The following is a 27,219-nucleotide window of genomic DNA, read 5'->3' as shown; positions in this document are numbered from 1 at the left end:
CTATCTATCTCTCTCTCTATCTATCTATCTATCTATCTATCTATCTATCTATCTATCTCATATCTATCAATATATCTATCTATCCCATATCTATCTATCTATCTATCTATCTATCTATCTATCTATCTATCTATCCCATATCTATCTATCTATCTATCTATCTATCTATCTATCTATCTATCTATCTATCTATCCCATATCTATCTATCTATCCCATATCTATCTATCTATCTATCTATCCCATATCTATCTATCTATCTATCTATCTCATATCTATCTATCTATCTATCTATCTATCCCATATCTATCTATCTATCTATCTATCTATCTATCTATCTATCCCATATCTATCTATCTTTCTATCTATCTATCTATCTATCTATCTATCTATCTATCTATCTATCTATCTATCTATCTATCTCACATCTATCAATATATCTATCTATCCCATATCTATCTATCCCATATCTATCTATCTATCTATCCCATATCTATCTATCTATCTATCTATCTATCTATCTATCCCATATCTATCTATCTATCTATCTATCTATCTATCTATCTATCTATCTATCCCATATCTATCTATCTATCTATCTATCTATCCCATATCTATCTATCTATCTATCTATCTATCTATCTATCTATCTATCTATCTATCTATCCCATATCTATCTATCTATCTATCTATCTATCTATCTATCTATCCCATATCTATCTATCTATCTATCTATCTATCTATCTATCTATCTATCTATCTATCCCATATCTATCTATCTATCCCATATCAAATTCAAATTCAAATTCAAATGAGCTTTATTGGCAGGACTAAGTACATGTTAGCATTGCCAAAGCATATGGTAAAAATACGGGGGTGGGGGAGGGGGGGCATATAGAGGTCCAGGGAATATCAAATTCCTTTTAGAGGATAGGGGATGTTTCCAGGGTGGGGTATAGGAGTCCATGACATATCAGGCTCCTCTTAGTCTGTGGCAGGCACTGACATATTCCGCTGCTACGGCCACTGCACTTTCCTCTTCCCCCAGTATTATCGGCAGTTTCTCTTCCTCCTCCTTGGAGGTGAAATCTGGGAGGAGATCAGACAGCCTCTTGAAGTGAGTGTCCCTCACTGCGGAGTATTTGGGGCACCTCAGCAGGAAGTGGGCCTCATCCTCCACGGCCTCCTGGGGGCACTGCTGGCAGAGTCTGTTCTCTCGAGGCTTGTAGTTCTGTCGGTGCCGCCCGGATTCGATGAGTAGGCTGTGGGCGCTCAGTCTGTACCGGCTCAGGATCTGTCGATCTTTGGGGTTTTCTAGTTTCTCTAGATATGGGGCCAGTTTGTACTCCCTCTGTAGATTCCGGTATATTGTCAGTTTCTGGGATTTGTTTATGTCGTTCCTCCAGATGCTGAGATATTCCTCTTTGACTTTGTGTACCATTTTCTGGATTTCACCTTTTGTCAGGCCATGGAGGTTGATGGCTTGGTCAGACTGGCTTTGGGTACTTTTCCTTGGGAGGCTTCCTGAGGCTTCCTGGTGTAGGAAGGCTTTGTGATGGTAGGAGCTGGGACTGCTACTTTGTAGATGAGCCTTCAATGACAGCGCCTTCTTCTTTATTGCGATGTGTAGTGGGAATCTGCCCAGCTCTGCTCGGCAGGCGCTATTTGATGTGCTCCGATGGACTTGGAGAAGATGCTTGCAGAACTCTAGGTGGAATATATATATATATATATATATATAATATATATATATAGATTCAAGATTCAAAGAAGCTTTATTGGCAGGACCAAATACACATCAGTTTTGCCAAAGCAAGTGTATAGAGGCAATAGGGATAGGGACTGAGGGGATGTTGGGTAGGAGCTGTGGGGGGAGGTGGATGGGGCAGATCCAGGTTGGGGGCTATAGTATATATATATATATATATATAATATATATATATATTATAATATATATATAATATCTATCTATCTATCTATCTATCTATCTATCTATCTATCTATCCCATATCTATCTATCTTTCTATCTATCTAGCTATCTATCCCATATCTATCTTTCTATCTATCTATCTCATATCTATCAATATATCTATCTATCCCATATCTATCTATCCCATATCTATCTATCTATCTATCTATCTATCTATCCCATATCTATCTATCTATCTATCCCATATCTATCTATCTATCTATCTATCTATCTATCTATCTATCTATCTATCTATCCCATATCTATCTATCTATCTATCTATCTATCTATCTATCTATCTATCTATCTATCTATCCCATATCTATCTATCTATCTATCTATCTATCTATCTATCCCATATCTATCTATCTATCTATCTATCTATCTATCTATCTATCTATCTATCTATCTATCTATCTCATATCTATCAATATATCCCCATATCTATCCCATATCTATCCCATATCTATCTATCTATCTATCTATCTATCTATCTATCTATCTATCTATCTATCTCATATCTATCTATCTATCTATCTATCTATCTATCTATCTATCTATCCCATATCTATCTATCTATCTATCCCATATCTATCTATCTATCTATCTATCTCATATCTATCAATATATCCCCATATCTATCCCATATCTATCCCATATCTATCTATCTATCTATCTATCTATCTATCTATCTATCTATCTATCTATCTATTTTATCTCTATCTATCTATCCCATATCTATCTATCTATCCCATATCTATCTATCTATCTATCTATCTATCCCATATCTATCTATCTATCTATCTATCCCATATCTATCTATCTATCCCATATCTATCTATCTATCTATCTATCTATCTATCTATCTATCTATCTATCTATCCCATATCTATCTATCTATCTATCTATCTATCTATCTATCTATCTATCTATCCCATATCTATCTATCTATCTATCTATCTATCTATCTCATATCTATCTATCTATCTATCTATCTATCCCATATCTATCTATCTATCTATCTATCTATCTATCTATCTATCTATCCCATATCTATCTATCTATCTATCTATCTCATATCTATCTATCTATCTATCTATCTATCTCATATCTATCTATCTATCTATCTATCTATCTATCTACAGTATCTATCTATCTATCTATCTATCTATCTACTGTATATCTATCTATCTACTGTATATCTATCTATCTATCTATCTATCTACTGTATATCTATCTATCTATCTATCCATCTACCTATCTATCTATCTATCCCATATCTATCTATCTATCTATCTATCTATCTATCTATCTATCTATCTATCCCATATCTATCTATCTATCTATCTATCTATCCCATATCTATCTATCTATCTATCTATCTATCTATCTATCCCATATCTATCTATCTATCTATCTATCTATCTATCTATCTATCTATCTATCTATCTATCTATCTATCTATCTATCTATCCATCTATCTATCTATATATCCCATATTTATCCATCATCTATCTATAATGGCAGCATTTCTGATATGGGATAATGAAAAGCTTGGCACAGAAGCTGCATTCACCAAACAATACTTTTAATTCATCATTGTCATTTTTTTAAATTTACGTGTTATGATTTTTGGTGCAGGTTTATGTGGTCAATGAATAATATCTCAGCATGTGCTGTAATGTTCAGGATGCAGTAGAGGATAAGACATACATACCTCGTAGATGTGGTAGAGGTTGGAGCCTTCATCGGGCCAGTAGTGGTAACACTGTTTGACTCCATTCTCTGCCAGTGATGTCAACATCACGATTACAACGCAGCCATTTTCCCATACCATCTGCAGACAAAGAGAGACACACCGTGGCCACACTGCAACCGCTTAATTACTGCGTGACACGTGTAATTACAGCACTCAGACGCACAATCCAAACTCATTCCATTCAGTGCAAATTCAAATTTCATTTTCATTAGACACTTTTTCTCTGCAGCTGCTTCCAAATCCCCGAGCACAGCGCAGCATTTACAAAATATGTCATTTAAATATTTTCTCTTTGTGGAAATTGCCGGCTTGAGCAGAAGGCAAATACCACAGAATTCAGGCCTTTGATATGGAGCTTGTATATTAATAAGGGACGTACGGCAGTAGGAGGAATCATGGAATACATCATCTCCACAATCACAGCAACCTTAATGTTCGCTTCTTTCACACCCAAAGTTTAAAGAATTAAATTACACATTATTATTATTATTAGAAGTAGTAGTATTTCATTTTTTTATGGATGTAGAAGAGTTGCAATTTACATTGAACTACTTGTATCTGCATCCTTTTGTGAATTGTTAAAATTAAGTGGACATATCTGATATTTCAATGAGTTGTGAAAAATGCAACATGAAGTACAGGATTCACTGAGATATTAATGAGCAGTCTTACATTTCTAGGTTTAGAGTTACAAACTACGGTACTTTTGGAAGATCTAGTATTCTTAAAACATTATTCCCATCTTAGACAGTACTTGGACCCACATCAATTGAACACAGGGCCATTTCTCTTGGTATTGTCAGTGAAGAAGGAGTTTGGAAGTTCCAAAAATTGCAAAGAAGCTTACAAACTTTAGGAATTACCATTCAATGCAATAAAAAGGTGCTGCACATGTGGCCACTTCCCGACACTAGGGAGATACGACACTAGGGAGATACGTGACCCAGTTCTCAACATAGATGTTGGTCCCCCAGGAACCTCTATCTGCTAGTAGTATGAGTGCACGGTAAATCCAGTAAAATCAAATCTATCTATCTCTTTATCTAATCCATATTTATCTATCTATCTATCTATCTATCTATCTATCTATCTATCTATCTATCTATCTATCTATCTATCTGTCTATCTATCTATCTTATCCCATATCTATCTATCTATCTAATCCCATATCTATCTATCTCATATCTATCTATCTATCTATCTATCTATCTATCTATCTATCTATCTATCTATCTATCTATCCCATATCTATCTATCTATCCCATATCTATCTATCTATCTATCTATCTATCTATCTATCTATCTATCTATCTATCTATCTATCCCATATCTATCTATCTATCTATCTATCTATCTATCTATCTATCTATCTATCTATCTATCTATCTAATCCCATATCTATCTATCTATCTATCTATCTATCTATCTATCTATCTATCTATCTATCTATCTATCCCATATCTATCTAGAGAAAAAACAACAACCAGCACTTCTAATGTGAACATGTGCAAGCTGCAAACTGCAATATAGATAAAAAAGAACACAGCAGCACATGTACATGAATCTAGGCCATGTGAAGACACAGAATAATATTCAATATGAATTTTACTTCTCAAAAATATTTTTTTCACAAATTTTTTTCAAAAATTTTTTTTTCAGAAAACTTACAGTAATAGATGAAATGAAGATTCTTAGCGCATAAATTGGCCAATTCATGTGTGCCCATTAACCACGGCAAGGTGATCTCCTTCTGATGGGTCCTACTCTACCATACATGCCACTTTTGGGCCACCAGCCTACAACTATGGACAGAACATCTATCTATCTATCTATCTATCTATCTATCTATCTATCTATCTATCTATCTATCTATCTATCTATCTTATCCATATCTATCTATCCCCTATCTATCTATCATCTATCTATCTATCTATCTATCTATCTATCTATCTATCTATCTATCTATCTATCTATCTCTTATATGATATAAATTAGGCTCATGGAAACAAACCACGTCATATATCCAGAATATATCTAAATTTTAAAAGGTCAATTTTGCCAAAATATTCGCATAGATAAATTGAAACCTATCATAGTATGATCTTGATTTTCCACCTCCTGGTGTCAGTAATCTACAAACACTGCCCTACGGGGTCCAATGCTCTACAGACACAGCCGTGTATTTAGATCTCACACTCACAGATTTGGATTGTATGTATTGGTAATACACCCATAGAAATATATGGGCTATACTGCTATCCGTGTGCCTTTGATAGTATACACAGGCTTTTCTTATTGATTTTTACAGAATCCATAATTTAAAAAAAAAATTGTATCAGGCTGCGATACATACCAGGCGGGCGTAGGAAGCGGCACGCAGTACCCCCTTTCCTCTGCACCACACCGCAGCACGTTACCTACATATTGGTCCCAGGTAATACTTATATATCTTTTACCGGTTTTTCCTTTGATTTTTGCGTGCATTATCCTAACTGGATTGTATCTGGCTGCAATCTCTTCAATCTGACCATCTGTATTTTTGGATTTCCCCTCACTGGGTGGCATCATACCATCCTTTTTTTGTAGAGTTTTAGAAATCCAATTTGTTAATAGCAGGCTACAGAGATTCAATTTGGTTTTTAGTGGGTGGTGCCTTCAAATCATTTCATCTATATGGTGGTCTGCTGTGCCCCTGTTCCTAAAAATTTCTTTGGAGGTCTTTTTCATCCCCTGTCTTTTTAAATTCTAAATTTTATGTTCTAAGTTTTTATCATGATTACCCAATAAAGAATTCCTTTTACTATTTCACTTCTGTTTTCTTCAGTCACTTTTTGCTGGCATGTAAATTTCATGCAGTTCTGTGTTATTATGCCATACATACCATATTCCTATCTCTCTGACCGATCCTTCACTGTATGTTTTGCTGGTTCCTCCTCCTCTCACCTTCCCCTTACTGTTGGGGTTCCTCAAGGATCAGTCCTAGGCCCCCTACTCTTCTCGTTGTATACTGCCCCTATTGGACAAACAATCAGTAGATTTGGTTTCCAGTACCATCTCTATGCTGACGACACCCAATTATACACTTCTGCTCCCGATATCACACCGACCTTTTTAGAAAACACCAGTGATTGTCTTACCGCTGTCTCTAACATCATGTCCTCCCTCTATCTGAAACTAAACCTGTCAAAAACTGAACTCCTCGTGTTCTCTCCCTCTACTAACCTACCTTTGCCTGACATTGCCATCTCCGTGTGCGGTTCCACCATTACTCCAAAGCAACATGCCCGCTGCCTTGGGGTCATCCTTGATTCTGACCTTTCATTCACCCCCTACATCCGATCACTGGCTCGCTCTTCTTACCTGCATCTCAAAAACATTTCTAGAATTCGCCCTTTTCTTAATTTCGACTCTGCAAAAACTCTGACTGTTTCACTTATTCATTCTCGTCTGGACTATTGTAACTCTCTACTAATCGGTCTCCCTCTTGCAAAACTCTCCCCGCTCCAATCTGTCCTGAATGCTGCAGCCAGGATCATATTCCTCACCAACCGTTACACCGATGCCTCTACCCTGTGCCAGTCATTACACTGGCTACCCATCCACTCCAGAATCCAGTACAAAACTACTACCCTCATCCACAAAGCACTCCATGGCTCAGCACCACCCTACATCTCCTCCCTGGTATCAGTCTACCACCCTACCCGTGCCCTCCGCTCCGCTAATGACCTCAGGTTAGCATCCTCAATAATCAGAACCTCCCACTCCCGTCTCCAAGACTTTACACGTGCTGCGCCGATTCTTTGGAATGCACTACCTAGGTTAATACGATTAATCCCCAATCCCCACAGTTTTAAGCGTGCCCTAAAAACTCATTTGTTCAGACTGGCCTACCGCCTCAATGCATTAACCTAACGATCCCTGTGTGGCCTATTTATAATAAAAAAAAAAAAAAGGTTCCTCGCATCATGTTCTCATACACTTTATGCAGTATTAGCCCTCTGTGTCTGTACTGCTACATACTTAGGCAGGTAACTGGTTCATGCAGCTTTACATGAACACCTGAGCCTTACACTATAGCTGGTCCGAATAACTAAAGCAATTGTTACCATCCACCTCTCGTGTCTCCCCTTTTCCCCATAGTTTGTAAGCTTGCGAGCAGCAGGGCCCTCACTCCTCCTGGTATCTGTTTTGAACTGTATTTCTGTTATGCTGTAATGTCTATTGTCTGTACAAGTCCCCTCTATAATTTGTAAAGCGCTGCGGAATATGTTGGCGCTATATAAATAAAATTATTATTATTATTATTATTATTACATATTTATTTTGCTTTAAAGGTATTCTAGGGGAGTAGAGGAGTACTTGATAGTATGCAGCGGTCATATGTTGGCACATGAAATGCACATGCCTCCATGATACAGAACAGTGCGGAATCAGTTAGAGGATCCTCATAACGTGTCATTCATAACACAGTTGTAGGAGAGGAACCTGATGCCAGTGCTACCTCTACATTTCCAATAGCTGCGCCCCTAAGTAGGGACTATGCACCTCCATTCACTTAAGGTGAAAAAGTCTTCTTGGAGAGCATCAAGTTGGCATAAGGAGACTTATAGGCCATGCACTGCTCCCTTGGGAATTTAAACATGTTAATAACCTCTTCAGGGAGAAAAACAGGAACTTTAGAATCCTAAAAGTCAATATTGTCCCAATAAAGAGCCTTGCTATATAACTGGGTAGCATTAGCCAAATCATAATCTCCATTTGCAGATATGTGTTTCAGTGTAAAGAAGAACTGATTTAGGATTGGTTAAAGGCCTCTGGCCTGGTGTTTAAAGCTTAAAGTTTCTCCTTGTTGAGCGCACCAAGTTAACGTAGGGAGAAATATAGGCCACTTAAATGGCCCTTGCTCTAAAGAGGTGATTTGTATAAATGCGGTAAGGTCCCCGAGGAGCATTAAATGGCTTACAGGTCTCCTTAAAGGGAACCTGTATGGTCCTCCATCCCCTCCAACCCAGCACCATCCCCTTATGTATCAGTACATCCCTGCCTAACCAGCCCTGTAGAAAGTTTTTAGGTAAAAACTAGGTTTAAAAAAGCATTCATAATGTCCCTGTTTGCTACGCTAATGAGGGCTTTGACTTGTCGATGGGGTATTAGTTGCCCCAGATTCGTCAGCCCTCTTTCCATGTTATCACCGCCCTGTAGGTATAGTAACATAATTTGCAGGAGCTGTCGTCATCGCCGCTTATGTAAATCTGGCGCATGCGCGCCGCTCATTTCAGCAGCGTCACTGCGTCTCTGAAGCCGGGTGTATGCTATCCTGCACATGACCGGAAGTTCAGAAGATGGCTCCCGTTCATGCGCAGTGCATGCGCACATTTCAGCAGCGTCACTGTGTCTCTGAAGCCGGGTGAATGCTATGCTGCACATGACCAGAAGTTCAGAAGATGGCTCCCGTTCATGCGCAGTGCACCTCTGAAGCCGGGAAGCGTACACGCAGTGGTGACGCTTTGCAAGGATGAGGGGCAAATACCCCATGTCTGCAAATAGAGTTTCTGGTTTGGTGTCTTACCCTTAGTCATATGGAAAGATTCCTTAAAGGGTTAATATTGACTTTTAGGATTCCTACTTCTAGGTGGCGCTAGAGTTCCCATTCTTTCTGCAGAGTTTTCCTACCTACACACTTAGCAATTAATGGCAGTATGTGCAAGTATTGGACTCAATGTGACTGTAACCCTTTCATGTACATGGGGTGAAGAACCGATGAGAATGGATCGCTCCACTTGGTACATATAAAGCTTATAAGCAGCGTCATAAACATCTGTTCGGCTTCACCTGGAGAGTTGGACTGAAATGCAATAAAATAGCAGCTCAGTGTAGTATCAAAGATTCAATGTTGAGAACTGTTTGTCTAAGAAGCAAATATTCTCAAGAAACAAGAACTATAAAAAATATGAGATTTTATACTATTATTTATTGATCAAGGTTACTTAATCTTTTACTTAGGGGGAATGCTAGGCTTTCAGAATCAATATATTGTATGCGTCCTATGTTGAGGGAACCTCAGGTGTACCTGGAAATATCAGCAACCATGCTTTGTTGCTTGCAGTGTATTATTCATAAGAGTTTGAGAAAATCTATAATTCCTTGGGTGTCTACTATCGTAAAGAACTATAAAATCAACTTCAATATCACACGTCGGTTATTATTTACTTTCTGATGTTGCAGAAGGAAATGTTATGTCTTCACAATAACAAAATACAGATAAATCTAAAAGCAAATATGTCCACATTTCACAATACAAACTGAGTACATTAATAAATAGAGCTCTTAGACTTGATGGGGCCGATACACTTATTTTGAAATTCCATAACAGGATGGCTGTATAATGCTTCGTGAAAGAGTCTTTGCTTAATAATAAATATAATCCGGCTCTAGCTAAAATTATAAAAGGCCCGTTTTAATTTGGGAATTATACAGCCATTCTGACATAGATTTTCAAAGTAACTACACCAGTAAAATCAGGTCTAATAGACCTTTTTATTATATTGTGAAATATGGTCACAGATTCGCGTTAAAGCGTTGATAAGTTAAAGGTACACTCAGTTATCCAACTTACTAATATATTTGGCCTTGTGAAACTCGGATAGGAAGTCCAATTAAAAAAACTCATACAAAAATGAGAACAAATTGAGTGGGCTCCAAAAAGCGCTGCTGACGAAAAGGAAGTGTGAGGAGTAAGATGAACTGATTTTATTACTACGCGTTTCTGAGCTGGTCCAGCCCCTTCTTCAGGAATAACTGATATGTCTATGGAAGGGGCTGGAGCTGCTCCGAAATGAGTGGCTCTAATAAAATCAGTTCATTTCATTCCTCACATCTCTGTTTCTTCTTTAGCGCTTGTTGTAGCCTAAGGATTTTTTTTCTTACTTTTGTATGATATATGTATATATATACTGTATGATGACCTGCCGGGACCCGGGATCGGAGCCCGTACTTATAGATGAGGGCATATTTCAGATGACATCCGATTTTCACGGACAGTCAGAATGAGAAAGGTGGAATTTTTTTTCCATTTCTCCACATACGAGAAAATCAGATGACACTTGGACCACAGTCTGATCAAAGTCTGATCGAATCTGAACAGAATAATCGGTTCATTTTTCTGTTGTGGAAAAATCGGAGGTCTGAATGAAGCCTTATACATTCATTCATTCAGCTGGAACATATGAGCCCTTATCTCCTACTGTCATATTTGGTCGGATCCCGTGACTCTCTGATACATGGCTAATTTTAGAGCGTTATATTGACCCCGTAGAGATCTGTGTCTGGTACTTACTACCGTCTCCCAATATGTTACCAACAACATGTATTTTAAGATGAGAAATAGCTGCCGGTAATAAACCTATGTAGACCAGTGCAACAAATAATTGTGACTCCATCAATGGTAATGATAACATTAATGGTCCATGTACTGGAAAATTCAAGGTATATTTCCAAATACTGTATAAGCCTTTAACACATAATATACTTCCCATTATTTAAAGGTGTTGTCCACCTATTCACATGTGCGAGTCCTGAACTTTTATCCCCGACAGCAACGACCGCTGCTCCATTCATCACAATAGGGCTACCGACTACTGAGCTTGGCTTTTTCAGGCAGTCCCATAGAGAATGAATGGAGTGGTGTTCAAGCATGTCCTCTGCCGCTCCATTCTAACGAGGGGTAAAAGTTCCCCGTTCTGCAGATCAGTGCGGGTCCCATTGGTTGGGCTTCCAAAGATCTATCTGATACCAACTAGGTGAGAACTTATCTTCACTGGACAACCCCTTTAAATACTTCTACAATATATGCTGAGTATTCTCTGACACCTGATCTGTGACAATTATACACTAGACATTAATGGGGAATGGGGTACTTTCAGCTAATATAATGGGTTCACCCACTTGGGTGCCCTTTATTAGAACCTAACTTTTTACTCTGGTTTTCAATGGGAACTTGCCAGGCAAATCAGAGGACAGTTAATTTTGCCTGTAGCAACAGGACACACTGTAGTATGGAGGCTCCCTCCCTATACAGCCATAGTGCTGCCATAGAGTGTTTCATACAGTGCCATAATATAAAGCTATTAACACATTTATTTTTTTTTAAATGTCAGATTTATATGGAATCTACTAAATAAAAAACCTCAGCATGAAATACAGGAAAGATAGATATCTTGGTACCGTGTTAGCCAGTAGATAGAAAAATATTCAGAATTGAGGACTCAATTCTAAATATTTTTCCAGCATGAAATGGACATATGGTGGTCCACTAATATCCCACCTAGTCTATGGGTTGTGTATTACACCTCTGTAGACCACGGAGGCTGTACAGTGCTATATTACAGTAATATGCATGAGCTGTACCTTTGTGGGACCTTATGGTCTATTTCTAAAGCGTATCCATGATAAGAAACATTTTAAAATACCACAGATGTTATTGTCTATTCTTTACACAATAATGTGAATTCCAAAATAAATATATATATATTAAAATAAAATCAATTCTAAATGTCAGGAAACCAATAAATCAATCATTTACCTGCCAGAAATCAGCTACCGTGGAGGGGAGTGGTCCTTGACTTGCAATGTAAGCTGGATTTCTTGGATCATGGTCCATCTGCAAAAAAAAAAAAGAATGAAAAACCTCAAAAAACATGGAATGGAGAATTAATGAATGAAATATAATTTGCCAAATACTAAAAAACATTAAAGTAAACAATCTACAACTAAAAAAAGGACTGAAGACCTTTATAGTTTGAAAGTGTAACAAAGACACAATGATTTCAACCAACAACTTAACGTGTTGACTCAGAGGAAGGCAAGGAAGGCAAAAACCCCATAAGGCAGATGCTAATTGTTCCATATTATGGGTAAAGTTCCATCCCTACTTCCTGACTCCTTCCTTTTATGGACTCGAGGAATCATAGCTGGCATGAAGATTGTCATATGTATAAAGAACATTGATTACCCTAGAGACAGCCCATATAATTGCTATCAGTCCCGTGTAGGAAGGACTACAAGCTTTGATTGGTGATGTCACTTCCTTATGAGAACCGGTGCTACAAAATTAACAAAGTGGGCTGTAGGGCTGTATTCTACAAGTGATAACAAGGAGAGAGGAGGCAAACATGTATCTGAGCCTCCTGACCTGAGAATGGAAATCAGCACTTATCATCTGTCGACATGATGTATGTTTGTTGGGGGTCCGGTGTCCCCTGATTGAAGGATATGGAGGCCCAACTTGCAAACTGCTGCTTTATTCAAAGTCCATGGCCTCAGTGAGGATAGCCAAATGGTTCTCCATTCTAAGAGTGGCACAGACCCCCTTACTTGTGACCAGTCAGGGTCTGTGGGTAACCCCAGCAATTAGAGACTTCTCTCTGTCATAACAGAAGAATACAACAAACTCTATGTAGCAATAAAAGATGTCTGCAAATGTTTAATATATGAAATGTGGACTGCTATAATAAATTATTCTTATAAAATTAAGGTACTTGGCACCCACTAGCCATGACAAGGGACCACTAGACATGACAAGGTGACCTTTCTTTGATGGGACCCTAAACCTAATATTACGTATCCCAGGCTAAAAGTCTACAATTCTAAAGGGCAGGTAGCAGGGCCGGACTGGGACTAAAATTCAACCTTGGCATTTGAAGTTACACAAGCCCACTTGTCACATGGTGACTGTATAATATCTTTGTACACTTGTAGGCAGGGCCGGTTTTAGGCAAAGTGGGGTCCTAGACAAAGTTTAAAATGGGGCCCCAAATGCCAACATATTGCACATCACACAAAAGAATTTCGGTTGTATTTACAAGCGCTGAGTTACAGTTACAGTTACTGCTCAGTCCCCCATATAGCATAATACACTCCTCATACTGCTCCATATAGTATCATCCATGTAGTACAATTCACTTTCCATAGTATAATGCACCCCATAGTTCTTCATATAGTATAACATATTCCCCATAGTCCTCAATACAGTATAATGCAGCCACCCCGTAAAGTATGATGCAGCCACCACCCTACAGAATATAATGCAGCCACCTCAGAGTATAATGCAGCCACCCCAGAGTATAATGCAGCCCCCCTCATAGTTTAATGCAGCCCCTTCATAGAGTATGATGCAATCACCCCTCAAAGAATATAAATATAATACAGCCCCCCATAGAATATATTGTAGCCCCGAATAGAATATAATACAGCCCACCTCCCCACAGAATATAATGCAGCCCCATCAAAGAGTATGATGCAATCATCCCTCATAAAATCTAATACAGCCCCCCATAGAATATAATGCAGCCCACCTCCCTATAATATATAATGTAGCCCCCATAGAATATAATGCAGCCCCCCATAGTATATAACACAGCCTCCCCATAGAATATAATATACCCCCCATAGTATATAACACAGCCTCCCAATAGAATAAAATATACCCCCATAGAATATAACACAGCCTCCCCCATAGAATATAATATACCCCCCATAGTATATAACACGGTCTCCCCCATAGAATATAATATACCCTCCATAGTATATAGCAAAGCCCGCAGAGTATATAGCACAATCCGCATAGTATATAGCACAACCCGCATAGCAGATAACACAGCCCACATAGTAGTATACAGCACAGCCCACACAGTACTATACAGCACAGCCCACATAGTAGTATACAGCACAGCCCACAGAGTAGTATACAGAACACACGTAGCAGTATACAGCACAGCCCATGTAGCAGTATACAGCACAGCCCACGTAGCAGTATACAGCACAGCCCATGTAGCAGTATACAGCACAGCCCACGTAGCAGTATACAGCACAGCCCATGTAGCAGTATACAGCACAGCCCACGTAGCAATATACAGCACAGCCCACTTAGCAGTATTCAGTACAGCCCACATAGCAGTATACAGCACAGCCCGCATCTCTCCTCCCCCCCGAGAATAGCCCCACAGTCCGATAAAAAAAAAAAGTGAGTGTGCGCGTACCCGCAGTGCAGAGCGGGGAATGATGGGAGAGGAAGCGACAGCGGACGCTCTCTCCTCCATTATTAAATTCAACTATACTGGCGTCATAGACGCCGGTATAGTTGAATGCGGCGGCGGCGCTGGGGGTGGAGGTGAGTAGACGTGCAGCGCCCCACTACTGGCACCGGCCCTTCTGGCATTTGCCAGAAGTGCCCGATGGCCAGTCCGGCCCTGGCAGGTGGGATCCAGCACTAATTAATACAGCTTTAGGCCTCATTCAAACATCTGTATTTAATCACATATGTGAAAAAATATGGAGTGAAATTAGTATTTTGGATCCAAGTGTCTCCATGATTTTTGCATGGACATATGATATGTAACAAAACATGGACACGTGAACACCACCATAGACTAAAGGTACCGTCACATTTAGCGATGCTGCAGCGATACCGACAACGATGCCGATCGCTGCAGCGTCGTTGTGTGGTCGCTGGAGAGCTGTCACACAGACAGCTCTCCAGCGACCAACGATCCTGAAGTCCCCGGGTAACCAGGGTAAACATCGGGTTACTAAGCGCAGGGCCGCGCTTAGTAACCCGATGTTTACCCTGGTTACCAGTGTAAATGTAAAAAAAACAAACATTACATACTTACATTCCTGTCGCGTCCCCCGGCTTTCTCCTTCCCTGCACTGTGTAAGTGCTGGCCGTAAAAGCAGAGCGGTGACGTCACCGCTGTAATTGCTTTACGGCTGGCCGGCGCTGACACAGGATGCAGGAGGAGTGCAGGGAAGCAGAACGCCGGGGGGACGCCACAGACACCAGAATGTAAGTATGTAGTGCTTGGTTTTTTTTTACATTTACACTGGTAACCAGGGTAAACATCGGGTTACTAAGCGCGGCCCTGCGCTTAGTAACCCGATATTTACCCTGGTTACCAGTGAAGACATCGCTGAATCGGCGTCACACATGCCGATTCAGCGATGTCTGCGGGAGATCCAGCGCCGAAATAAAGTTCTGGACTTTCTGCTCCGACCAGCGATGTCACAGCAGGATCCAGATCGCTGCTGCGTGTCAAACACAACGATATCGCTATCCAGGACGCTGCAACGTCACGGATCACTAGCGATATCGTTGTGAAGTTGGTCAGTGTGACGGTACCTTTAAACAGGTACGTATTCTATCCATACATAACACAGAACACGGATGTCTGACTGATGGGAGGGAGATAGAACAAGGATGTCTGAGTGATGGGAGGGGTCCTCAGCCAAATATAGAGGTGCTGGATCGTTCCTGCCCTTTAAATTTGTAGACTTTCAGCCCAGGAGAGGCATGTTTAATAAATATTAGATTTAGGGTCCTATCAAAGAGAGGTACACCTTGTCGTGGCTGGTGGGCTCACATAAATTGGTGCATTTATGTGCTAAGGACCTTCACTTTTAGAAGTATATTCCATATAGCAGTAATGCAGTTTACATGTCATATATTTAATGTTTGCATAAATCTTAGCGCTGACAGAGGCTGCTGCAATTTCTTGTTTATATATTATGCAGTCATTGCAGCTTGTTCACACTGCTTTATTCTGTTTGGAGATGCTTGTCAGTATTTTCTATTATCATCTATCCTGTGAAATGGTCATAAGCATTGAATTGAGGTGTACTAACTATTGTCATATTCTAACTGCTCTCCTGAATAAAATAAGAGCAGAAAACTTGCCACTTTTGACAGGTGACTGGTCTGGTGACAGGTTTTCTTTGAATTTTAATACTTTTTAATTCTCCATTAATTATTTTTCTTTATCCAGTCATTGGAAAAGACAAAATAATGAGGAGTAATAAATGAGCGTGACAGTGTATTGTCGATTTTTTTTACTTTTGAACAGCATGGAACGGGAAATAAAAAGTTTACTTTTTTCTTCGTTGCAAATTTTTATATTTATTCCCAAACTTAGAAAACATCTCCGGCTCAAATACTGTATACTTGTATATAGAGGGAAATTCACAAGCCTGAATTGAAGATTGAAGTTTCCTGTAGAATTCTATGTGGAACCTATCGCATAATAAGTTTTTACTGCTCGGAAAACATTCTTGATTTATTCTGTAATTGAAAAGATATACAGCTATATACTTACCCATGAGCTGCAATTTATGTAGAAAGAAAGTAATGTTATGGAAAATCACAAGAATGATGTCTCCTTTTCCAGGAATAAGTGCAGTTTATATATTTCATTCTGTGCATTTACTTTACATTGTCACATTTCGTGTTTTTTTTACTATTTCGACTCCATTGAATAAAGGGGTCTCCGCATAAACGCATATGTTGGCGCTATATAAATAAAATTATTAAATTATTAAACCGGATAGTGTGTTACAGTTTCCCTTAAAAGCTCTTCTAGGATAATTACTTGGAATTGCTCCTGTAAAGAAAATGCTTTTGGAAATTACTGGAAATTGTAAGCAAAACCCCATGTACTAACATGATTTGGATGGCGTGACAGTAGCGCAGCTCTATGGACACGTAGCGGTAATCCATCTGAAAAGCCTGCTTAATGTTGATCATCACACGATAGTAATCTTGATGGAATATACAACAGCTGCAGGCTTATGTAGAAGTGACTATCTTGGGTGAACAGCAGATGGCGCAGTGGTAATTGTTACAGTTTGTTGATATGTATGTATTTCTTCCATAGACTGAGAACAAACTCTCAGTTATGTGTCAGTTCCCTACTGTAATCCTCCTTGCTGTGATGATGCAGATAATGGTATTGTATATTCTAAGTAAAACAGTTAATTTATCCTGGTATATTTGATTGCTAAATAATTCTGCGGAAAGCTAAAAATTGCAACGTACATAGCTCAAGCCAAAACACAAGCAGGGATCTGGGTGGTCTGGTCTATTAGTCCTATGTCTAAGGAAAATAAAGGGTTTTACTGCCAAAAACGAATGAAATACAGTAAGTCATAACTGTAATGCAGCGCCCCAGAGATCTGGTCGTTGCAGTATGACACTCTGCCACTAAGGGGAGTGATGGTACGTCTGATGGCACTGAAGGAATTCTCCTGACCAGGTATCACCAGAACACATTACACTTCACACTCCGGCCACTAGGGGGAGAAAAAGGCTTTATTTATTGGGCCACTCCTTACACTGGTAAAACTAGGGGCTGGGGAGGAAGTTAGTCAGAAGCTGACTGGGTTGGATTCAGGCAACATCCCATGGCAGGGGGTGTTGCAGGGAGAAGACACAGGGGGGTCCCTGTCAGGCGTGGGAACCTGGCAGGTGCCTAGCGAACAGAACAGAACGTTACAGAACCGCGCCTGCACTACCTTGCGGCGGTATCCTAAGAAAGACATAAGAAGGGAAGAATATTGTGGAACAGTGTAAACGAGATCAAGCAAAAAGGAGTACCAGTAGGAGTTGTGCCGTGAGACCGAGGCAACATCCTACTTTGGCGTGTAGCCGGTGGCCGGAACACCGCGGGAGTAACTGACTTCAGGCCTTACTTCAAACTCCGCAGGACAGTTAATTATAGGTTGGCTGTCTACCTTAAATTTCCTAAGAAGACATAGGGGGCAACACTGGGAGAGGGGCGTCTCTAGGGTCCCGGAAGACCTCCAAGCCTTCCCGTCATACGGGTGCGCCCTAGCCAAAACATACTCGGGGACGAGAAACTAGCAACATCTGGAACTAACGAGAGAGAGAGCTGTAGAGAACGAACGAAACGAGAACAGCAGTTGTGAGGACTATTCCGAATGCTCAGCAGGGTAGGACTACAACGATTTCCATCTGCGAGGGAAACTCTGGAAGTGCCCATCAGACCGGCCGGTCTCTGATAGCCCTATTAAACGTGCTCTGGATTGAGGATCCTGAAGTCTTCAGTAAAGAGGTAAAGAGACTGCAACCTTGTGTCCTCGTTATTGCCTGCACCTCACACCATCACCATCTACTTTACTGGGAATCCCTGGGGACACACTTCACTTGTGGGAAGGTATACCATCTAGCTGCCGTTCCATCACCCCAGTGGACCCCACAGCAGCGTCGGTCACCCTGACCGAACACCACAGGTGGCGTCACGAACTCCTGACAAACTGTACCACCTTTACTGGACGCCCCTTAGCAGGGTCACGGACCGGGTCTAGCCACCATGACAGCATCAGAACCGAACCAGAGAGGCCCGCTACCGAAACGTGTGGCCATGTGTCTGGAGGTGATCCAGTATTATATCAACACAGCCTGAAAAATAAACTACACTTACTCATTTACTCGGTTTTCCCAATGCCATATTGCTATGACATGTCATCACTTTGTGATTGTCGGGGAAGGGGGGGGGGAACGTGACCTCTGGAGACATGTCTGCTTTTTCCTATGGTATTGATTGCCTTTTTTATATATGGATTTTACATGCTTTAATAAAACAGATTCAGCACTACATTCCCTTTAAATTTTTACCTGCACAGTAGTCTGTGCACTGTATTGTTCTCCAAACCAATGCTGAGACTTTTTGTTATGCGATGGGATACATTATGCGATATACAGTACATAGTTCCATCCACATTTCCACTAGACTTGTGAGGCCTTGCTCAACGTAAGTGTATTGAGGGAGGCCAGAAACAGTCTAGTTGGAATGTGGCTGGGATTATGCATATCGCATACTTGTGATCACATGACTGCCCGCTCCCAGGGCCAGAACCAGGGCCACTACACTGTAGTGTGCAGTGTACATGGTGTGCAGCCTTCCAGCTAACACTAGAGAAGACAGAGAAAGGATTCAGGAGGATCTAGATTAGATTGAACAATGAGCAGCGACTAATAGAATGGTATTTAACAGGGACAAATGTAAGATTTTACACCTGGGCAAGAAAAACGAAAATTACATCTGCAGAATCGGAGGAATGGAACTAAGCAACAGCACATGTTAAAAAGACTTGGGTATACTAATAGATCACAGACTGCACATGAGTCAACAGTGTGATGCAGCAGCAAAAAAGGCAAACACAGTTCTGGGATGTATTAAGAGAAACATAAAGTCTACATCACGTGAAGTAATTATCCCCCTCTACTCCTCCTTGGTCAGGCGTAATCTAGAATACTGTGTCCAGTTCTGGGCACCACATTTTAAAAAAGACATTGAAAAACTGGAGCGAGTTTGGAGAAGAGCTACCAGGATGGTGAGCGGACTGCAAAGTATGTACTACGAGGAATAGTTAAAGGATCTGGGAATATTTAGCAAAAAAGAGGGCTAAGAGGAGACTTAACCCCTTCATGACCCAGCCTATTTTGACCTTAATGACTTGGCCGCTTTTTGCTATTCTGACCAGTATCCCTTTATGCGGTAATAACTCAGGAACGCTTCAACGGAACCTAGCGGTTCTGAGATTGTTTATTCGTGACATATTGGGCTTCATGTTAGTGGTAAATTTAGGTCAATAATTTTTGCGTTTATTTGTGAAAAAAATGGAAATTTGGTGAAAATTTTGAAAATTTTTAATTTTTATTCTCTTAAACGAGAGAGTTATGTGACACAAAATAGTTAATAAATAACATTACCCACATGTCTACTTTACATCAGCACAATTTTGGAAACACATTTTTTTTTTTGCTAGGAAGTTATAAGGGTTAAAATTTGACCAGCGATTTCTCATTTTTACAACGAAATTTACAAAACCATTTTTTTAGGGACCACCTCACATTTGAAGTCAGTTTGAGGGGTCTATATGGCTGAAAATACCCAAAAGTGACACCATTCTAAAAACTGCACCCCTCAAGGTGCTCAAAACCACATTCAAGGAGTTTATTTACTCTTCAGGTGCTTCACAGCAGCAGAAGCAACATGGAAAAAATGAACATTTAAATTTTTAGTCACAAAAATGATCTTTAGCAACAATTTTTTTATTGTCCCAAGGGTAAAAGGAGAAACTGGACCGCAAAAGATATTGTACAATTTGTCCAGAGTACACCGATACCCCATATGTGGGGGGGAACTACTGTTTGGGCACACGTTGGGGCTCAGAAGGGAAGTAGTGACGTTTTGGAATGCAGACTTTGATGGAATGGTCTGCGGGAATCATGTTAGGTTTGCAGAGCCCCATATGTGCCTAAACAGTAGAAACCCCCCACAAGTGACCCCATTTTGGAAACTAGACCCCCCAAGGAACTTATGTAGATGTGTGGTGAGCACTTTGAACCCCCAAGTGCTTCACAGAAGTTTATAACGCAGAGCTGTGAAAAAAAAAATCATTTTTCTTTCCTCAAAAGTTATGTTTTAGCAAGCAATTTTTTATTTTCACAAGTGTAACAGGCGAAATAGGACTGCAATATTTGTTGCCCAGTTTGTTCTAAGTATGCTGATACTGCATATGTGGGGGTAAACCACTGTTTGGGCACACGTCGGGGCTCGGAAGGGAAGTAGTGACGTTTTGAAATGCAGACTTTGATGGAATGGTCTGCGGGCGTCACCTTGCATTTGCAGAGCCCCTGATGTGCCTAAACAGTAGAAACCCCCCACAAATGACCCCATTTTGGAAACTAGAACCCCCCCAAGGAACTTATCTAGATGTGTGGTGAGCACTTTTTACTCCCAAATGCTTCACAGAAGTTTATAATGCAGAGCCGTGAAAATAAAAAATCTTTTTTTCCCTAAAAAATGATTTTTAGCCCGCAATTTTTTATTTTCACAAGGGTAACAGGAGAAATTGGTCCCCAAAAGTTGTTGTCCAATTCGTCCTGAGTACGCAGATACCCCATATGTGGGGGGAACCACCGTTTGGGCGCATGGCAGAGCTCAGAAGGGAAGGAGCGCCATTTGGAATGCAGAGTTAGATGGAATGGTCCGCAGGCGTCACATTGCGTTTGCAGAGCCCCTAATGTACCTAAACAGTAGAAACCCCCCACAAGTGACCCCATATTGGAAACTAGACCCCCAAGGAACTTATTTAGATGTGTTGTGAGAACTTTGAACCCCTAAGTGTTTCACTACAGTTTATAACGCAGAGCAGTGAAAAAAATCATTTTTTTCCCACAAAAAGGGTTTTTTAGCCCCCCAATTTTTATTTTGCCAAGGGTAACAAGAGAAATTGGACAACAAAAGTTGTTGTCAAATTGTCCTGAGTACGCTGATACCCCATATGTTGGGGTAAACCACTGTTTGGGTACACGGCAGAGCTCGGAAGGGAAGGAGAACTGTTTTACTTTTTCAACGCAGAATTGGCTGGAATTGAGATCGGACACCATGTCGCGTTTGGAGAGCCCCTGATGTGCCTAAACAGTGGAAACCCCCAATTCTAACTCCAACCCTAACCCCAACACACCCCTACCCCTAATCCCAACCCTACCCCTAATCCCAACTCACCCCTAATCCTAACCCTAGCCCTAATCCCAACCCTAATCCTAACACAACCCCTAATCCCAACCCTAATTTTAGCCCCAACCCTAACCCTAATGGGAAAACTGGGGCTGGGGGTGATCAGCGGGGCAGGGGGGACATCAGCGGGGCAGGGGGGACATCAACGGGGCAGGGGGGACATCAGCGGTGCAGGGGGGAGATCCGCGGGGCAGGGGGGAGATCTGCGGGGCAGTGGGGAGGACATCAGCGGGGCAGGGGGCGATCCACAGGGCAGGGGCGAGATCCGTGGGGCAGGGGGAGATCTCCGGGGCAGGGGAGGTCATAAGCAGGGCAGGGGGCGATCCACAGGGCAGGGGGGAGATCCACAGGACAGGGGGGAGATCTGCGTGGCAGGGGTGGACATCAGCGGGGCAGGGGGTGATCCACAGGGCAGGGGAGAGATTCGTGGGGCAAGGAGGGAGATCTGCGGGGCAGGGGGGACATCAACGGGGCAGGGGAGGACATCAGCGGGGCAGAGGGTGATCCACAGGGCAGGGGGGAGATCAGAGAAGCAGGGGGAGAGCAGGGGGGCAGGGGGCAGATTAAGGGGCAGGGGGGAGATCAGGGGGGCGGGAGGAGATCAGGGGGAGATCAGGGGGGCGATCAGAGGGGAGATCAGGGGGATCACTGGGGCGGGGGCTGTCAGGTGCGATGCAGCAGAAGGACGAAATGGAGCCGGCAGCAGCAGGGGGGTGATCTCTGGGGGAGGGGGAGATCACCGGGGGCAGGGGAGGGAGCGAAGGTCGGGGGCGTGGAATCGCAAGGCAAGGGGGGAAGAGAAGCAGAGGGGAGAACCTGGCGGTGGCGGCCACTGCAGTGGCGGCGGTGACTGCAGCGGCGGCAGTGGCGATCGCGGTATGTGGCAGGGCAGTATGCAGGCACCTCGCTGTTCAGCTTCCACGGAAGGCATGAAGCTTGACAGTGAGGTAGCCATGGTTTTCTCCGCCCGTCCACATCTGAATGGAGAGCTAGCGTCACATGGACGCTAGCTCCAATCAGATCTGGTGGGTGATGACAAAGTGGTCACTAGGGCGATCGTAGCCAAGTGGGGGCTTAGCCACCCCCCCTGGGCTAAAGTACAAGTTCCCCTGTCCCTGCAGGTCGGGTGAAATTTCAGTTAACCCTTTCACCCGACCTGCAGGAACGTGATTCCGCCATGACGCATACGCTGCGCCACAGGTCGGATTGGCACCGACTTTCATGATGCAGCGTATGCGTCATAGGTCGGGAAGGAGTTAATAGCTGACAACAAATTCCTGAAGGGATGTCACAGTGTAGAGGGATCATCCTTATTCTAATGTACACATGGAAACACAAGAAGCAGAAGATTAGATATTAGTAAAAACATTTTGACAGTGAGGGTGATCAATGAGTGGAACACACTGCCACAAGAGGTGGTGAGTTCTCCTTCAATGGAAGTCTTCAAACAGAGGCTGGACAGGTATCTGTCTGAGATGGTTTAGTGAATCCTGCATTGAGCAGGGGGTTGCACACGAGGACCCTGGATGTCCATTCCAACTCTAACATTCTATGATTCTATATATCAGCTTTGAAACAAAAACACAATTTTGTGATATTTGAAACATTGTTTCTGCTAATATGTGCCTATTATGAGGTTGTGACATGATTTTAAGCCTGCTGAGCGTCTTGTTAACATGTCAAGCTAAAGTCCTGAATTTATATTAGTACTAGATGGAGGCCCGATGCCATCGCATTGGGAGGGCAGTAATGTCACGATGGGGCATATATGCATTGCTTTTGTCCCAGCGATGATGTTGCTCTTCAAGAGTCTCATTTACCCTTTGTTGTCTTCGACGTTGTGCCTTTGCTTCTTTCCTTTCATTGTCATTGGCGTACTTTTTAGGAGGAGCCATGTTGGCGTTGATATTTGCTTTTTAAAGGGGTTTTCCCACCAACGAAAGTTCATTTTAAAAATTGTCTGTGTCTGACCGTGTACCGAACATACCACAGCTCCTGGGCAGGGGAGGAAGCAAAAGACAATACTGACATTACAGCAGGAGATCGCAGAGGATACATTTTGTGAGGTAAAATATCATTTAAAAACAGTCAGTGAAATATTTTACCTGACAAAATGAATCCTCTGTGATCCCCTGCTGTAATGTCAGTATTGTCTTTTGCTTCCTCCCCTGCCCAGGAGATGTGGTATGCTCCATACACGGTCAGACACAGACAATTTTTAAAATGAACTTTCGTTCATGGGAAAACCCCATTAATGTGACCGGCTTCCTCTGCCTGTAGACATGTAGCGCATCTGCCGCTGGGATCAGCCAAATGAATTGCAGAATTTGCGCAGGCGCAGTAAATTAGACCACCGTCATCTTTGTGCAGACAGATAGCGGCGGTCACATTAAAACTGTGCATACGGTCTTCCTGTACAAAGATGGTGGCGGTCAGTGAATCATTCGGCTAATCCCAGCGACAGCGTGTTCACGACGGTGTTCCGCTGGTGGTACCGTGCAGGAGGCTGCGTACGGCGTATATAGTGTGTGTGTGTGTGTCGTGCGTACAGCGTATACAGTGTGTGTATGTGTGTGTGTGTGTGGTGTACGGCATATACAGTGTGTGTGTGTGTGTGTGTGTGGTGCAACGGTGTTCCGCTGGTGGTACCACGCAAGAGGCTGGTACCACCGGCAGTTTCCATCACTTGGGTGTCCCAATAAGGCGGTCGGTGAACTTCCGCCGCTTGGAATTCTGGGATCTGGACGGAAGAGGATGTAAAGACATTGCAAGGTACGTATATATTAAGACAGTTCTTGCCTGCCCAGATCTCCAAATGAATGCATTCTCAGAATGCAGCAAAATACTGATGAGACAACCACTCTGGGCCTACAATCCATGGAGGGAGTGATTGCTTAGTATATGATTGCACAAAACAGGCTTGTCAAGGGCGCTGGTCACATACAGGTAATGCACAGTATCTGGTTTACAACCTATTAGTGACACCCAGACTATTAGATCAGGCAGGTTGCCGACGCACTAAATGCATCCCACGTGAACAGACACCCCAGTTTACAAGACCAAAAGTGCTGGGCTTGGTTGCACCCTGAAAAATAAAATGCAGAAAATACATATAAATATGTGAGGTATTGGTCGATATTTTGGTCAAAATATGCAAGCTCGCATCCCGCGTCAAGGGTCCTCAGACTCGCAAGTGTGCATTCGCTCAGAGACCTGGGCAGGTAAGCACTGCTGCCCTTTTTTTGCTGTGTTAATTCTTGAATATTTGGAGGATTTTTACTCCTCTTTTTGTGGCTTTGCTATTAACTTTAGTACAGTTCTTAACATCTTTGGAAAGGTAAGTGTGGACATTAGAGATGATTCTTGATTCATTTTTGACTGATAGCCTAAAATGGTCACTGCCATGTTATAGATTGCTTAAGCCAGTGAAGACTGAGCACATGATAAACACCAGAAAGCTTCCCAATAATACACTGCAGTTACCCCACCCTAAAGTACAGCCAATCTTAAGGGACTACAGGTCGAAAGTCACTGATGACTCAGTCACTATTAGTGATGAGCGAATATCCTCCTTGCTCGGGTTTTTCCGAGCACGCTCGGGTGGTCTCTGAGTATTTCGGCATGCTCGGAGATTTAATTTTCGTAGCCTCAGCTGAATGATTTACGGCTGTTGGACAGCCTGAATACATGTGGGAATTCCCTAACAAACAGGCATTCCACACATGTATTCAGCATGTCTAGTAGCTGTAAATCATGCAGCTGCGGACGAAAACTAAATCTCCGAGCACTAAGAAATACTCGGAGACGATCCGAGCGTGCTTGGGAAAACCCGAGCAACGAGTAAACTCGCTCATCACTAGTCACTGTAAAAGCCCAAAAAGGAGATGCTGCCAAGCCTGCCATTTTGTGCAATATGTGGATAAGAGAGAGGACATCAGAGCTTAGAGACAGAATATACATAGTGAGGAATAATGTGTGAATAAATAAGATTTAGCTTGAAAGAAATTGACAGAGAGAGAGGGTAAGATATAGGAGTCACTAACATTGTGTTAGGCAGGGAGCTGCTGCTGTCAGTCTGCTTCTGTACCTTGCTCATGCACATTTTTGAACATTCTCAGTGTTGGCTTTTGCCCCACTGAATATTGCTGCATTTTCTGCTTCAAACTACTCGCATTTAACCTCTGCAACATTGTTTATTTTAGTCCAATTTAGATAAGTGCAGCACTGAATAACCAGCAAAGGCTCAGTGGTTCCTCATGTAAAAAATCTCCTGCTAAAAACAGAGTAGTAATACACAAGGGTAAGATGTGCTAGCAGCACAAGCAGCAGCTATCTGATCACTATCTGCACAAGCCATAGATGTTCATTGCATTGAGTAGGCATAATATTTAGCACAAATGTAATATTTAAAAAAATAAATGAATCAAAATAAATATTTTCCATTAAAAAAATGATAATAATTTCAAAATATACTTTTAATTTTTGAAAAGATACAAAATATAAAAAGTCCAACATTGCAGTGTCTTATCAAACAAACTCTTACCACCATTTACGCATAACCCTATATTTTGAGGTCAACTTGAAATTACTAAGGCTGTATTTGCAGTAAAGAGCTTGAAAGGGGTTGGATACAGTCCTAGGAGACCTCAGAGTGTTACACGAGTCTTTCCAGGTAGATTGTAGACTTTAGCGCACTTTTGATTCATGCTTAGCTGGTTCAGTCTGAGTCAAACTTTTTAGATTAATTGAACATGGAACCAATTTAAAAAAAAAAAAAATTGTACCTCTCAAGTGGAAATAACCAATTTAAAAAAAAAAAAAATTGTACCTCTCAAGTGGAAATAATCTTCATGTGGAAAAGTCCCACTGTACATTGGAAATACATTCCCTAATACATAGTGGAATGGGTTGAGAACAAAAAAACCTAAAAATGATCAACGTAAATCACAATGAATATCCCATGGAGGTCTGGATTTGGAATGATATTCAAAGAAAAAGTGGAAAATCAAATTACAGGCTAGTCCATCTTCAGTGGAAATGCCTCAAGACAAGGAAATTATGTTCTGCTGTGTGTGTGTTGCCTCACGTGCCTGTATGACCTCCCTACAATGCCTGGGCA

At 41.6% G+C, this 27,219-nt stretch overlaps 1 protein-coding gene across 1 annotated transcript in view; it reads right to left on the bottom strand.

The window, feature by feature from the left end:
* The window catches only part of PTPRN2 (protein tyrosine phosphatase receptor type N2), a 1,178,570-nt gene that overhangs the window by 34,984 nt on the left and 1,116,367 nt on the right, over positions 1-27,219 (bottom strand). The window contains exons 17-18 of the mRNA XM_069729718.1: positions 12,308-12,385; positions 3,685-3,804 (exon numbers count right to left, since the gene is read on the bottom strand). Of these exons, the coding sequence (XP_069585819.1) occupies positions 3,685-3,804; positions 12,308-12,385 (198 nt within the window). The remainder of the gene's footprint in view (positions 1-3,684; positions 3,805-12,307; positions 12,386-27,219) is intronic.

This window comes from Ranitomeya imitator, chromosome 6 (assembly GCF_032444005.1).
Source record: "Ranitomeya imitator isolate aRanImi1 chromosome 6, aRanImi1.pri, whole genome shotgun sequence".
Taxonomy (NCBI): Eukaryota; Metazoa; Chordata; class Amphibia; order Anura; family Dendrobatidae; genus Ranitomeya; species Ranitomeya imitator.
Note: the sequence above shows the minus strand (reverse complement) of the source record. Positions and strands in the feature narration are given on the sequence as shown.